Source organism: Choloepus didactylus, chromosome X (assembly GCF_015220235.1).
Source record: "Choloepus didactylus isolate mChoDid1 chromosome X, mChoDid1.pri, whole genome shotgun sequence".
NCBI lineage: Eukaryota > Metazoa > Chordata > Mammalia > Pilosa > Megalonychidae > Choloepus > Choloepus didactylus.
The window spans coordinates 170,883,881-170,899,487 of record NC_051334.1 but is presented as its reverse complement, the minus strand read 5'-3'; the positions used below and the strand labels follow the sequence as shown (position 1 = coordinate 170,899,487).

Here is a 15,607-nt window from a genome sequence, read left to right as displayed (position 1 = left end):
CACAAAAGAACAGATAGAGAAAAGAATGGAAAAATACGAGCTATGTTTCCGGGAACTTAAAGACAAAATGAAAAGCAAGAATTTACGTGTCATTGGTGTCCCAGAAGGATAAAAGAAGGGAAAAGGGGCAGAAGCAGTAATAGAGGAAATAATCAATGAAAATTTCCCATCTCTTATGAAAGACATAAAATTACGCATCCAAGAAGCGCAGCGTACCCCAAACAGAATAGATCTCAATAGGCCTATGCCAAGACACTTAATAATCAGATTATCAAACATCAAAGATAAAGAGAGACTCCGGAAAGCAGCAAGAGAGAAGCGATCTATCACATACAAAGGAAGCTTGATAAGACTATGTGTGGATTTCTCAACAGAAACCATGGAGGCAAGAAGGAAGTGGGGTGATATATTTAAGATACTTAAAGAGAAAAACCATGAACCAAGAATCCTATATCCAGCAAAACTATCCTTCAGATATGAGGGAAAGCTTAAAATACTCTCTGACAAACAATGACTGAGTTTGTGAACAAGAAACCTGCTCTACAGGAAACACTAAAGGAAGCTCTGCAGACAGAAAGGAAAAGACAGGAGTGAGAGGTTTGGAAAACAATTTTGGGAGATAGTAGCACAGCAATGAAGTACACTGAACAAAGATGACTGTGAGTATGGTTGAAAGAGGAAGGCTGGGATCATGTGGGACACCAGAATAAAAGACGAACGATAAAGACTGGGACTGTGTAACTCAGGGAAACCTCGGATGCTCAGCGATTGTAATAAAAGGTACAAATACGTTTTTACATGAGGTAGAACAAATGAGTGTCAACATTGCAAGGTGTTAAAAATAGGATGGGACTGGGGGGAAAATACAATCAATGCAAACTAGAGGCTAGAATTAACAGAAACATCGTATTATGCTTCCTTTAATGTAACAAAAGCAATATACTGAAGCTAAATGCATATGGGGGGGGTGGGGAATAGGGGAAGGGTATGGGACTCCAGGCACTGGTGATATTGTCTGACTCTTTATTCTACTTTAGGTTAATGCTATCTTTCCTTTCGTCACCTTCTAGCTATCAAGTTTTTTTGTTTGTTTGTTTTTCGCTCTCTCTTGCCTTTTTCTTTTGCCTCTCTGCCTTCTTTGACTCTTCCTCCATCTTTGTGGAAGAAATGTCCTTATATAGAGAGTGGCGATGGTGCTCAATACATAAATATGTGACTATATGGGGAACCAACGATTGTTTACTTAGGACGGAATGTATAGTGTTTGAACAAAACCATCTTAAAAGAAATGGGTTGATGAAGAAACCTTGAGGGCACTATATTGAGTGCAATAAGACAGACACATAAAGGCAAATATTGCAGGGTCTCACTGATATGAACATAATTACATAATTATAATATGTAAACTCATAGACATGAAATACAAGTTACCAGGATATAGAATGAGGCTAAAGAATGGGGAGCGGTTGCTTATTATGAGCAGAATGTTCAACTAGGGTGAACTTAAATATTTGGAAATGGACAGGGGTGATGGTACCATGTAATGAGAATAACTAACAGTGCTAAAAGGTGTGTGAAGGTGGTGGAAAGGGTAAGCTCAGAGTCACGCATGTCACCAGAAGGAAAGCTGGAGGTTAAAAGATGGGAATGTGTAAAACAGTGAATCTTGTGGTGGACAATGTCTGTGATTAACTATACAAATATTAGAAATCTCTGTCACAAACTAGAACAAATGTATGTCACTATAACTAGAGGTTAATAATAGAGAGGCATATAGGGAAAAAATATATACCTATTGCAAACTATATACTACAGTTAGTAGTATTTTAACATTCTTTCATCAGCAGTAACAAATGTACTATACCAAAACTATGAATCAATAATGGAGGCGGGGCATGGTTAGCAGTATGGGAGGATGTGAGTTTCCTTTTTTTTGTCTTTGTTTCTCTTCTGGAGTAGTGAAAATGTTTTAAAAATTGAAAAAAAATAATTGTGTTGATGGATGCACAGCTGTATGGTGGTACCGTGGGCAACTGATTGTACACTTTGGATCTTTGGACAGTTGTATGGTATCTGAACAATCTCAATAGAATAAATAAATTAATTAATTAATTAAAAAAAAAAGCTAAAGCAAACAACTACCATGTGACCTAGGTATTCATTTTCCAAGATAAAGGAAAGTCCATGTCTATACAAAGACTTGTACATGAATGTTGACAGTAATAGGCAAAAACTGGAAATAAGCCAAACATCCATAAATAGGTGAATGAAAAAAGAAATCATGGTATATCCACAAAATGGAATACTACCCAACAACAACAACAAAAAGAAACGGACTATTGAAATACAGAACACCATGGATGAGTTTCAAAATAATTATGCTAAAAGAAACAAGACAAAAAAGAGTACATACTACATAATTCATTTATATAAAAGGTCCTGAAAAATGAAACTAAATTATAGTCACAGAAAGTAGATCAGTGTTTGCCTGGGCATGGGTGGGGGTTGGGACAAGTAGATGCAGAAAGGATCATTGATTACAAAGGGATGTGAGGAATCTTTTTGGCATGATGGATGTCTTCATTATACTGATTTTGGTGATGATTTTATCGACATACACAGATGACAAAGCTTGTCTAATTCTATACTTTGAATATCTGTATTTTATATTATGTTAATTACACCACAGTAAAGCATTTTACAAAAGAAACAATAAAACACCAGAAAATCGGTCGGTTAATGACAAAAATTAAAAGCAAACAAATGACAACAACACAAAAGCAATACCAAGTGCTGGTGAGAATGCAGAACAACTAGAATATAATAAAATGATAGTGGGAACACATAGCAGTAGTACAACCACTTCGGAATAATGTTGGGCAGTATAATAGATTCCTGTGGCTGCTCTAACAAATGACCACAAACTTGGTGGCTTAACACAACAGAAATTTATTCTCTGGAAGTTCTGGGGGCCAGAAGTCTAAAATAAATTTCACTGTGCCAAAATCAAGGAGTAGCAGGGCCATGCTCCCTCCAGAGGCACCAGGGAAGCATCCATTCATTGCCTCTTCCAGCTTCTGTTGGCTACCAACATTCCTTGGCTTGTGGCCTCATCATTCCAATCTCTGCTTCCTTTGTCACACTGCCTTCTCCTGCCTTTGACCTTCTTGCCTCCCTCTTATAAGGACCCTTGTGTTTATGCTGGGCCTACTGGGTAACACAGGATAATTTCCCCATCTCAAGATCCTTAACTTAATCACATCTGCAAAGAACCTTTTCAGAAATGTTAAGATTATAGCCACAGGTTCAGAGATTGGATGTCTTCTGTGGGAGCATTTTATAGCCTAGCAAGGAAGTTTCTCATACTGTTAAAAAATACACTTACCATACAATCCAGCAACTGTAGTGCTAAGTTTTTATCTAAGTGAAATGAAAACTTATGTTCATACAAAAACCTGTACATGAGCATTTATAGAGGCTTTGTGATTGTCCCTGTGCCAGTTTGTATATTTATATCCCCCAGAAAAAGCTATATTCTTTAATGCATTCTTGTGGGGGCAGACATATTAGTGTGGATTGGGTTGGAACCTATTGGTTCAGTGTCCATGGAGATGTGACCCATCCAACTGTAGGTGATAACTCTGATTGGATAATTTTCATGGAGGCATGGCCCTGCCCATTCAGCATGGGCCTTGTTTAGTTTACTGGAGCACTATATAAGCTCAGAAAGGAGCTCATAGCTAGCTGGAGCAGAGAGAGACATTTTGAAGACAGCTGTTGGAAGCTGATGCAGACATTTTGGAGAACACCATTTTGAAATGCAACCTGGGGGCAAGCAGACGCCAGCCATGTGCCTTCCCAGCTGAGAGAGGTTTTCTGGATGCCAACGGCCTTTCTCCAGTGAAGGTACCCTTTGTTAATGGACACTTTATGGTCTTAAGACTATAGCCTTGTAACCAAATAAACCCTTGTTTATAAAAGCCAATCCATTTCTGGTGTTTTGCATTCTGGCAGGATTAGCAAACTAGAACAGTCCCCAACTGAAAGCAACCCAAATGTCCTTCAATTGGTGAACAGATAAACTGTGGTACATCCACATAATAGAATACTACTCAGAAGTAAAAAGGATGAACTATCGATACACACAACAACATGGATGAAAGAGAGACTCAAAAATGCTATATAATGTATTACCCTGTTCTTATGACATTCTGAAAAAGGTTAAACTATGATGACAGGGACTAGAAGTGGAAGGAGGCAGGATGAGTAGAAACAGACAGCAAGAGGGTATTTTGGGGAATGATGGAACAGTTCTATATCCTGACTGTGGTGGCAGTTATATGACTATTGGCATTTTTCAAATGCATTCTGGAAAATGTCAGAATTGTACAATGGAAAAAAGAGGTGAATTTTGAGTAGGAAAATAATACCTTAATTTTAAAAAAAACTGAAAAAATATGCCAATAATAAAACCAAAAATAAACAAAAGATTAAAATGCAAACAAGCTTTACCTGGCCTTTGGAATCTGAAACAAAGCCCAGAGGAATAAGACATTCTGGCTCACGTGCTTGTCCTGCTTCATCCACAAATACATGTGTAAAATGTCCAGTTCTAAAGTCAAATATTTTTACATTTTAATATTGGGGAAAGCATTAACTGTCAAAATATCTTAGGCAATCGATCACTTTTTATACATTGGTTTCCCATTTTGAATTTTGCCCAAAAGAACAAGTGATCACCAATGTAGGATCATAATAGAGATAAAAGAGAATATTGGTCAGTAACATGGATTTTTAGTGTGGTTTGGTCAATAATAGTAACCACACTGATTGGGCTGTTATGAATATTAAATGATTCATATCATTAGAAAGCTCAAAACAGTATTGGGACAATTATCAATGACATATAAGTGTTCATTAAATAGACACAAGGGGGGAAAAGAGTGATAATGAATAAATTATTGGATGGCTACTATATGCGAGCAAAGTGCTACAAAGTTCTTATTTTATATCTTGCATTTGTTACCCTCTATATATGACTCCTGGTGATTAAGTATGTCAAAATGAGTTTGAATTCCGATTTCCCCCACTTACTGGCTATGTGTCCCTGGGCAGGACACCTAACCTCATTGTACTTCAGTTTGTTCATCTGTAATATGGGTGTAACAATATTATCTCCTCCTTTATAAGGTATGGGTGAGAATGAAATGAGTTAATAAACATGAAGCACTTTAAAAGAGCCTGACACATAGCAAGGGTTCAAAAAAATGTTACCTATTCTATTGTTTTTGCTTTATCTTAGGTCTCTGAGTTAGCCATAGGGTATTACCTCATTGTCACAATAGAAATTGAGGTTCAGTGACATCAATAGACTTGAAAATGTTGTGATATAATAATAATTCATTTTTGAACATTTGTTAGTACCAGGCACTGTGCTAAACATTTTTCATGTGTTCTCATTTAATACCCATAATGATCCCATAAAGTAGGTATCATAATACCCCATTCTAACATATAAAGAAACTCAGATTTGGAGCAGATAAATCACTCACCCATGTCACAAAGCTAATAAGTGACAAGAGCTAGACTAAACCCCAGGTCTGTCTGACTGTAGATTCTGAGCTCTTCATCAGTGATTTTATTCCCCCACCCTGACTCCTTACACTGGAAAGAGCCTCGGTTTTTCAACAAGAAAAAGAAAGACAACTATTGTGATCGGTTTCTTAGGGAGTTCAAAGCACCTTAGAGTCTCTGTACATGTAGTGCTCATGAAATGGAAGTTTGTTGTTGTTTCCAAACTCATTTCAAATTGTACTGGGCATTGGTTTGTTATCTCAAAAAGCATGCATGGATCTCTTAAGCTATCGACTCCATAAAGGATCCTTCAGAACCCTCCCAATGAAAGATGAATAAATCACCCATTTCCATATTCAAGATACTGTCAGGATGTGTATACTTTGGGAAGCCTCCATAGGTCCTCCACAACATACCCTACAACCTGCTTTCCTGTGCATGCCTGTATCCTCCAACACAAAGGGGTTAGGGTCCCACAGTTCACCACAGTACTACACATACATGCCATGAAATGGGTTACTTGTCTTTGTAGAGTCTGACAATAGGACAGACACCCTGCTCATTTACTAACCCAGCTCACCTTAGAGGGTCCTCTCCCAGTAAACTAGAGCTGAAATTCACTTTTACTACTAGGCCCTATGTGAGATGGTTTTTCTCTCCAACCTCACCTCATGCCATTCTTTCCCTTTCTTACTCTGCTCCAGCCAAAATGGCCTCTTTTGTGTTCTTTAACATGCCAAGATCCTTCTGACCTCAGGATCTTTGCACACACTATTCCATCTACCCAGGAATATCTTCTCTGTGGCCTTCCTGGTGTTGGGTCTATGTCCTCTTTAAGGTCTCAGCTCAAATGTCGCTTCCTTAGAGACCTGACCACACTATACAAGTATCTGCCTATCCTCACTCAAGTTCCTTTTTATCACACGACCCTGGGCATGCTGGAGCAATTACACATTCTGTAATTACTTTGCTTGTTAATTTCCTGCTTATTGTCAGCCTCTCCACAAATACAAGTTTTCAAGAGTGCAGAGACCTTTACCTAAGTGGTTCATCACTGGCTCCCAGTGCCCCGAACAATGCCTAGTACTCATTTGAAATACCTTATTCCTAATTGGTAAAAAAGCCCCGCAGTGCTACATGTTGTAAGTATTATCTTGAAGTGTGAGGCTTTCTGAAGGTCTTCTCCATCTCTGCAATATGGCTTAACTGTATCATTGATTGTCTGTGGGAAAAACCAGTTAATTTTTCAAATTATTAAGCATGTATTTAAATTGGACAGAATCACACAGCTGAAAGAAATTCTAAAAGGAAATCTTGTTCAGTTGCCACTGCTGGAATTTTCTCCTAGAAAAATATTTTACATCTTAAAATAAGCTCATTTCATGTTTTGAGGACTCGAGAGCAATAGATATGACATATGATCCTGTATATCCCTCCCCAACACTATCTTTTTAATTCATTCCTAGATTACCAATTCTTTTTTACACTACTTTATTGTATAAGGAAATGAGGAACTTATCATTTTCCAAAGGTATACTTATAAGGAAAACAATAAAATAGAACTAAAAAGAGACAATATTTGGGAATAATGAAAGAGGAGCATTTAGAATCCCATAAAATGAATAATGACCATAATAAGATTGATAATTCATAGAAAAGTAATAAAATATAATTAAATATTAAGAATTAAAGGTATCATATTTAATAAGTTATATCATAAACAAGAGGAAATTCTTGGCTATGAATTTTCTCTGGATGACCGTCAGCCGTACTGCCCCCATCCCACTTAAAAAATTTCCTGTCTCCTCATATCTCATGAGAGCACCCTTCTTTGGTCCTTGCTGAGCACCCTGTTGCTCACCTCCTCACATCTGCAAGTAGCATTCAGTCGGACCATAGTCCCAGGTGTCAGCACCTTGGTCTCGTGCAGTCGCAAACATATGAGGTCCGTTGCACTGTTGGATGGTGCACAGATTAAAATCCGACTGTCAGGCAAAACAGTATGCACCTTTGTCAAAGATATAAAAAAGACTAATATGGTACCACATAATAATTTGCATTATATTCATTTAAATGGATTTAACCTAGATTTAGTCTAGAGGACAGGGAATGGTTATGACAAAGGTAAGTGGATTTTATACTTTGATTTATTCCATCTTTTCAAATGGGCTTCAATATAAATCACTTAACCTCTCTGAGACTCAGGGCAAATGCAAAATAGAAATAATTTCTCTGCCTTTTCAAAATGCTAAAAAGGCAAGAGAATCTTGTGAAATTTCTTTGCGCTCTTTAGGAGGACAAATGACTCTTCAAACACAGGAATTATTTCACATTTATTTCTATGCACCCAGCATGCAGTACTATATATACTAGGATAATAGTAAGTGCTCAATAAATGTTTGCTGATCTGAACCACTGAATGACACAATACTAAATACACAATGTCTTTTTAATTTGACTCTAAATATAAATGGTGACATCAGAGTCTCCTGCAGAATGGTGGTTTTTACTCCAGTTTCCCGGTAACATCTTTTCTGCAGCAAACTTTCATGACAAAGAAGCTTTTTTCCTAGCCCTATGAACAAAGCTTATTAAATTTTACTTGTTCATACAAGACAAATAAAACTCAATAGTTTGAAATAGTTGAGAATTCTTAAGCTCCTCACAACTTTTGTGATCCTGTAATGGAAACTAACAATTCTTGATGAATTAAACACAATGAAGGAATAAAGACTATAGGACTCCAGTTTATTAACCATTTAACAATAGTTAAGATAGTCCCATTCCATATAATATTAGATATTATTCCACATATCTAAAATTCCACTTCTAGAACTTCATTCAGAACAACATATTTAGAACTTGAGAAATGTGCTATATCTAATGTCTCACAGTGTGCCAGTTATCATTACCTGTAAAATAGTTTCTATTAACGTAACCGTCTTTCCAGTTCCAGGAGGGCCAAAAAGGATATACGGTATTGGTCGGCATGCTCCATTCAGTATCCTTCTAACTGCTAATTTCTGATTTTCATTCAGCAATGGATTGAAAAATTCCTTAATTCTTGCTTTAGATATTCAATGTGGAAACACAAAGGTAAAGTTGCAAATAAAAAACTTGGAATATCAGTGGAGACTATTATTATTTAGATAAGGTGTTAAAAGTGCAGATTTCCATGAAAGCTAAAATAAAACTGAAGCCATGAAGGAAAAACTATTTTAACCACTTTTAAAACAATAGAACAAACAAACTTCCTCTAAGAAGGTGTCTGTGCCATCATTAAGCATAGCCTGGAATATTAACCTAGTATTTAAAAAGGAGAAAAACTTAGCCACACAATCCATACTTCTGCTTATATAGCACCAAAAATATTAGAGTCATGATTTTAAAATAGGTATGAGAACTTAAAACATCACATCAAGAATAAAGCATAATTATAAGCATTTTTAAAAAACCCTAATCTAGAATATTTATACTTTACCAGAGTTCAGTTAAAAAAAAGATAAATGTTACTCATTCTGGATAATGCAATTTTCATAGTTTAAAAAAAGTCCCAATCTTTTCTCTTTCTTCCTAAGAGCATTTCTCCTGTACCTAGTTTCCAGACAAGAATCATCTCAGTTGCTCTACTGCAAACCTTAATTTCCCAAACCCTTTACAAACACACTCCCACATTACTTGTCTCTGCAGCAAAGGTCACCATGTCCAGCACATCCAAGGTGCTGCCACTCCTCTCTTTTGACACATGTTCAGTTTGGGCCTTCACTGTTTCACTAGTCTACAAAAAAATCATACGGAAAAGACTCAGAGGGGAAAAATGCTGAGAAAGACCATCCTTGTGTTCATACTGGCTTAGTTTACAGTTTAATACATTTTGCAATGTTCTACTTATTAAATTAATATCTCCTTTGCTAGATTCACAGGCCAGAACTTTTAAAACATAATGCTAATACAGAATAAAACATGACAAAACAGTATTTAAAAGGTTTATGCTTCTTTTTTTGATTCCCTTTTTAAAATAAATACAAACACACTAAATTTCATGATGATGAAATATTGGAACCCAGATAAAGAATTAAATTTAATTTGACTAAAATATGTATTAACTCAGTAAATCCTTCTACTTCTCAAGGATCGTGATCAAGGTCAGTGCTGAAAATGCTTATCTATTTTGAGGTATGGAATGAAAGAAATGTCCATTGATGTCACTTTCTCTTTTTGTGAGCTTAGTGTACCAAACTGAAACTGAAAATTCAAACAGTCTCTACATTTGTTTAATTTCTAAATAAGTGTAATTCCTATTTTATTTCAAGTTTATTTGATTTTATGAGGGGTTGGGATAAGCAGAGTTGACTGAGAAATAGGATATATTATAAAATATCCAGGCCCTAGAAAGACATGGTGTCAGGCAGTAAGAGATGGCATCATGTTTGGAAAAACAGCTGAAGGGAAGCAAGACAACTAAAAATGTTACGTGCAGCACTCTCTCTCCATTCCTTGGCCAGGCCTGAGGTCTGAAGGGATAGTAGAGCCGCTAGAGAGTAAGAGATTGGGTCCCTGAATGACAGCATGGAGCAGAACACCCTTCCGCACCAACCCCAGCTGATCCATGCTGGACTGGAATATACATGAGAAATGAACGTTCATCGGATTATACCACTGCAATTTGAGAACTGCTTGTTATGACATCCAGAATTACCCTCATTGTCTAATTCATTGCCCTATTGAGAGAGCAGTTGCATATTGTCCAGTGCCTCTGGAAATCCAAAAATATACAGAGGCAACAACCAATCAAGCAACTCCACGGCTTTGTCTGAACTATGCCACTCAGCCTTAGCATTCAACCTGCCTTGGTTCTTTTCTATTGGTACCTTAATTAGCTTTGCATCCCCATGTCCATTTCAAGCATCTGGGAAACAAAGACTTAGTTTTACCTTCTACTGTGTAGTGCCTACCACAACTAGTATTGTTCTGAATAAGCACATTGGCTAATGAATAAAGTATTTGGAGAAAAAAAAAAAAAAAAAAAAATGTTACGTGCAGGAATGAGAGATCAAGGGGAAAGAGATACAGTGTGATAGAGGTCATAGAGTTATTCTCAAAAAGTTCCTAATACCCTGGTCAGACACATAGTGGTATACCCATTATATTTCAAGAACAAAGTACATGAATTTTGGACCAACAAATATGAAAACCTTCTAGGGACCAGAAATAGTATGAGAGATTAGGGTTACATGAATCAAAACAAACAAACCAAAAACATACCTGTATTTCCTGTCTTGAAAGACATTACACTCTAGCAGGCCTCATCTTACTTAATCTATCTGAACATTTGATATATTTAGTCACCCCTTCTTCCTAAAAGCACTTCTTTCATTTGACTTCCAGGATGCTCCACTCTCTGTTCCTACTCAATCTCCTTTTCTGGTTTCTCCTTTTCAACCCAATTTCAAAGTCAAGTGCCCAAGAGCTCAGTCCTTGGACCTCACTTTCTAGGCTATCTCAAACAATCACTGGGATTTAAATATGAACAGTATACTAATAGCTCAAAATGTATAAATGCAGAACTCCTGCACCAACCTTTCACTTAAATTACATATGTGTATAACAACTGCTAATTGACATCACCACTTAATCTTGAAGACTAAACTCCTGATCTTTCCTACCCTATAAATTTCCTCTACTCATAGCTTTCCTCATCTCAATTAACACCAACACCATTCTTTCAGTTGCTCAGGTAAAATATTAGAGTGTCACTGCTGACACCTCTCTCTCTTGTATCTGACCCACATCCAGTCCACCAGAAAATATATTTGAAGAAATATATTCTTCAAAATATATCAAAGTTCTGGGAAAATGGAGGAATAGGGAGAAAGCTGAAGAACCTACCCCTCTCTCAAAAGCAGCGAGTAGACAGAGCCTGAATCAACTGTTCTGGGCTCGGGAGACCAGGGGAGTTCTGTACAACATCCAGGGAAGTGCAGAACAAAAAGACTGAGAAACCGTGGTCAGAGACCGTGACTAATTCTGTCCACGGCTCCTGGTGCCCATCCCCCATCCTGGAGGGAAGCAGTGACAGATGGTCTTATTCCTGCCTGGGGGGCTGCTGCAGACAGGGTTGGCCACAGGATTCCTCTGCCCCAAGTGTACAGAGGGGATACAGCCCAATACTGAGTCAGATATTGGTCAGAGAATTTAGAACATGGGACCCTGCTATTATAGCCCATCCCGGTCAGACATCACCAGATGCCACTGTTTAGACTGTGTCAGAGGTCGAACCAGAAAAGGGCTGTAACAGCTTTCCTTTGTAAGGCTGAAGGGAATAGGTCCTGAAGAATGCCATCTGCTGGGCATGCTGGAAAGTGCAACCTGGTAACATGGAAGGGAGGAAAAAAGGCTTTTTGAAGTCTCTCCTAACCTTCTCCCATTGCCCTATGGATCTGGTCTGTGCCCAATGCAAGGGTAGCTAGCCCTGTTTTGGCTGGGAAATACTGATGAACCAACTGTCAAAGAAGAGCCTTAACACAAACCCAACAAAATCCTAAACAAGAGAGAAAAACCAACCTTCAGAATAAACCCATCAAGATGCCAGGATATGAGCAAAAAATCACAAGGCATACTAAGACTGAGGAAGATACAGCCCAGTCAAAGGAACAAATTAAAAAGTCGGAAGAGATATAGAATTTGGAACAACTAATCAAAGATATTCAAACAGATCTCTTAAATCAACTCAAGGAGATGACTAAAGAGATAAAGGATATTAAGAAGACACTGTGTGAGCATAAAGAAGAATTTGAAAGCATAAAAAGAAAATACCAGATCTTATGGGAATGAAAGACACAAAAGATGACATTAAAAATATGCTAGAGGCACACAAAAGCAGAGTGAAGAGGCAGAAGAAAGAATCAGTGAGCTAGAAGACAGAGCAAGCAAATTCAAACAGACAAAAGAAGAGATGGAAAAAAGAATAGAAAAACTCTGAGCAGGGTCTCAGGGAAATGACTGATAAGACGAGGCACAAAAACACATGCTTCATGGGTGTCCCAGAAGGAGAAGAGAAGGGAATAGGGCCAGAAAGAATATTTGAGGAAAATATGGCTGAAAATTTTCCAACTCTTAGGAAATACATAAATATGCATATCCAAGAAGTACAATGCACTCTGAACAGAATAAATCCTAATAGGCCTACTACAAGACCCATACTAATCAGACTGTCAAATGCCAAAGATAAAGAGAGAATTCTGAAAGCAGCAAGAGAAAAGCGATTTATCACCTACAAAGGGAAGCCAAATAAGACCAAAGTGCTGATTTCTCATCAGACACCAGGGAGCAAGAAGGCAGTGGTACAATATATTTAACATACTGAAAGATAAAAATTGCCAGTCAAGAATTCTTTATCTGGCAAAACTGTTCTCCAAAAATGAGTGGGAGTTTAAAATACTCAGAGATAAACAGAAGCTGAGAGAATTTGTTAACAAGAAACCTGCCCTACAAGAAATACTAAAGGAAGTTCTGGAGACTGAAAAGAAAAGACAGGAGACAGAGGCCTGGAGGAGAGGGCAGAAATGAAGATTATCAGTATGGGTAACTAAAATGATAAAAAGAGGGAGAAAAAATAAGATATGACAAATAAAAGCCAAAGGATAAAATGGTTGAAGTAAGTACTGGCCCTTTACAGTAATAACATTGAATGTTAATGGATCAAACTCCCCAATCAAAAGACACGGTTTGGTAAAATGAATAAAAAAGCATGATCCAACTATATACTGCCTACAAGAGACACACCTTAGACCCAAGGACACAAATAGGTTGAAAGTGAAAGGCTGAAAAAAGATACTCCATACAAAAAGTAACACCAAAAAAAAACAAAACAAAACCAAAAAACCCTGGGGCAGCTATAATAATATCAGACAAAAAATCCTTTAAATGTAAAAATGTTATAAGAGACAAAGAAGGACGTTGTATATTAATAAAAGGAGCAAATAATCAAGAAGAAATAACAATCATAAATATCCATGCACTTAACCAAGGTGCTTCAAATTACATGAGGCAAACATAGGCAAAACTGAAGGGAGTAGTAGACACCACTACAATAATAGTGGGAGACTTCGACACACCACTCTCATCAATAGATAGAACAACTAAACAGAGGATCAACAAGGAAACAGAGAACCTAAATAATATGATAAATGAATTAGGCCCAGCAGACATATATTGCACCCTGAAACAGCATGATATACATTCTTCTCAAGTTCTCATGGATCATTCTCCAGGATAGACCACATGTTTGGGCACAAAACAGGCCTTAATAAATTTAAAAAGACTGAAATTATACAGAGCACGTCCTCTGATCATAATGGAATGAAGCTGGAAATCAATAACAGCTGGAGAACTGGAAAATTCACAAATATATGGCGATTAAAAAACATGCTCTTAAACAATCAGTGAGTCAAAGTACAAATTGCAAGAGAAATCAGAAAATATCTGAAGATGAATGAAAACAAGAACACAACATATCATAACTTATGGGATGCAGTGAAGGCAGTGCTGAGAGGAAATTTATAGCCCTAAATGCCTACATTAAGAAGGAAGGAAGAGCTAAAACCAAAGACCTAACAGAACAACTAGAGAAAGAACAGCAAACTAATCTCAAAGTGAGCAGAAGGAAAGAAATAACAAAGATTAGAGCAGAAAAAAAATGAAATTGAGAACAAAAAACAGAATCAATAAAACCAAAAGTTGATTCTTTGAGAAGATTAATAAAATTGACAGACCCTTATCTAGACTGACAAAGAAAAAAGAAAGAAGATGCAAAATAAAATCAGAAATGAGAGGGAGGTCATTATCACTGACTCCATAGGAGTAAAAAAGATCATCAAAGGATACTATGAACAACTGTATGCTAAACAATTTAGCGTAGATGAAATGGACAATTTCCTAGAAACACATGAACAACCTCCTCTGACTCGAGAAGAAACAGAAAACCATAACCAACCAGCCACAAATAAAGAGATTGAATCAGTCATCAAAAACTTCCCAACAAAGAATAGCCCAGGACCAAACGGCTTCACAGGTGAATTCTACCAATCTTTCCAAGAATAATTTATACCAATTCTACTCAAACTCTTCCAAAAAAGTGAAGAAGAGGGAACATTACCTAAATCATTCTATGAAGCCAACATCACCCTAATATCAAAGCCAGATAAAGATACTACAAGAAAGGAAATTTTCAGACCAATCTCTCTAATGAATATCGATGCAAAAATCCTCAACAAAACACTTTCAAATAGAATCCAATTGCACATTAAAAGAATTATACACCATGATCAAGTGGGCTTCATTCCAGGTATGCAAGGGTGGGTCAACACAAGCAAATAAATTAATCTAATACACTACATTAACAAATCAAAGGGGAAAAACCACATGATCATCTTGATTGATGCAGAAAAGGCATTTGACAAAATCCAGCATCCTTTCTTCAAAAAAGCACTTTAAAAGATAGGAATTGAAGGAAACTTCCTCAAAATGATAAGGGGCATATATGAAAAGCCCACAACTAACATCATACTCAATGGTGAGAGATTTAAAGCTTTCCCCCTAAGACTGGTATCAAGACAAGGATGCCAACTGTTACCACTGTTTTTCAATGTTGTGCTAGAAGTTCTAGCTAGAGCAATTAGGCAAGAAAAAGAAATAAAAGGCACCCAAATATGAAAGGAAGAAGTAAAACTTTCACTATTTGCAGATGACATAATCCTATATTTAGAAAGTCCCAAAAAATCCATGACAAAGCTACTAGAGCTAACAAATGAGTTCAGCAATGTGGCAGGATACAAGATCAACATGCAAAAACCAGTTATGTTTCTTTACACTAGTAAAGAGCTATCTGAGGAGGAAATCAAGAAAAAAATTCCACTTGCAATGGCAACTAAAAGAATCAGATATCTAGGAATAAACTTAACTAAAGAACCTTTATTCAGAAAACTACAAAACACTGCTAAAAGAACTCAAAGAAGACCTAAGTAAATGTTCA

The 15,607-nt window shown here is 37.0% G+C and overlaps 1 protein-coding gene across 1 annotated transcript in view; it reads right to left on the bottom strand.

The window, feature by feature from the left end:
• The window catches only part of LOC119522469 (RNA helicase Mov10l1-like), a 165,104-nt gene that overhangs the window by 57,751 nt on the left and 91,746 nt on the right, over positions 1-15,607 (bottom strand). The window contains 5 exon segments of the mRNA XM_037820922.1: positions 4,513-4,612; positions 6,675-6,796; positions 7,436-7,582; positions 8,487-8,641; positions 9,253-9,352. Coding sequence (XP_037676850.1) covers positions 4,513-4,612; positions 6,675-6,796; positions 7,436-7,582; positions 8,487-8,641; positions 9,253-9,352 — 624 coding nt within the window.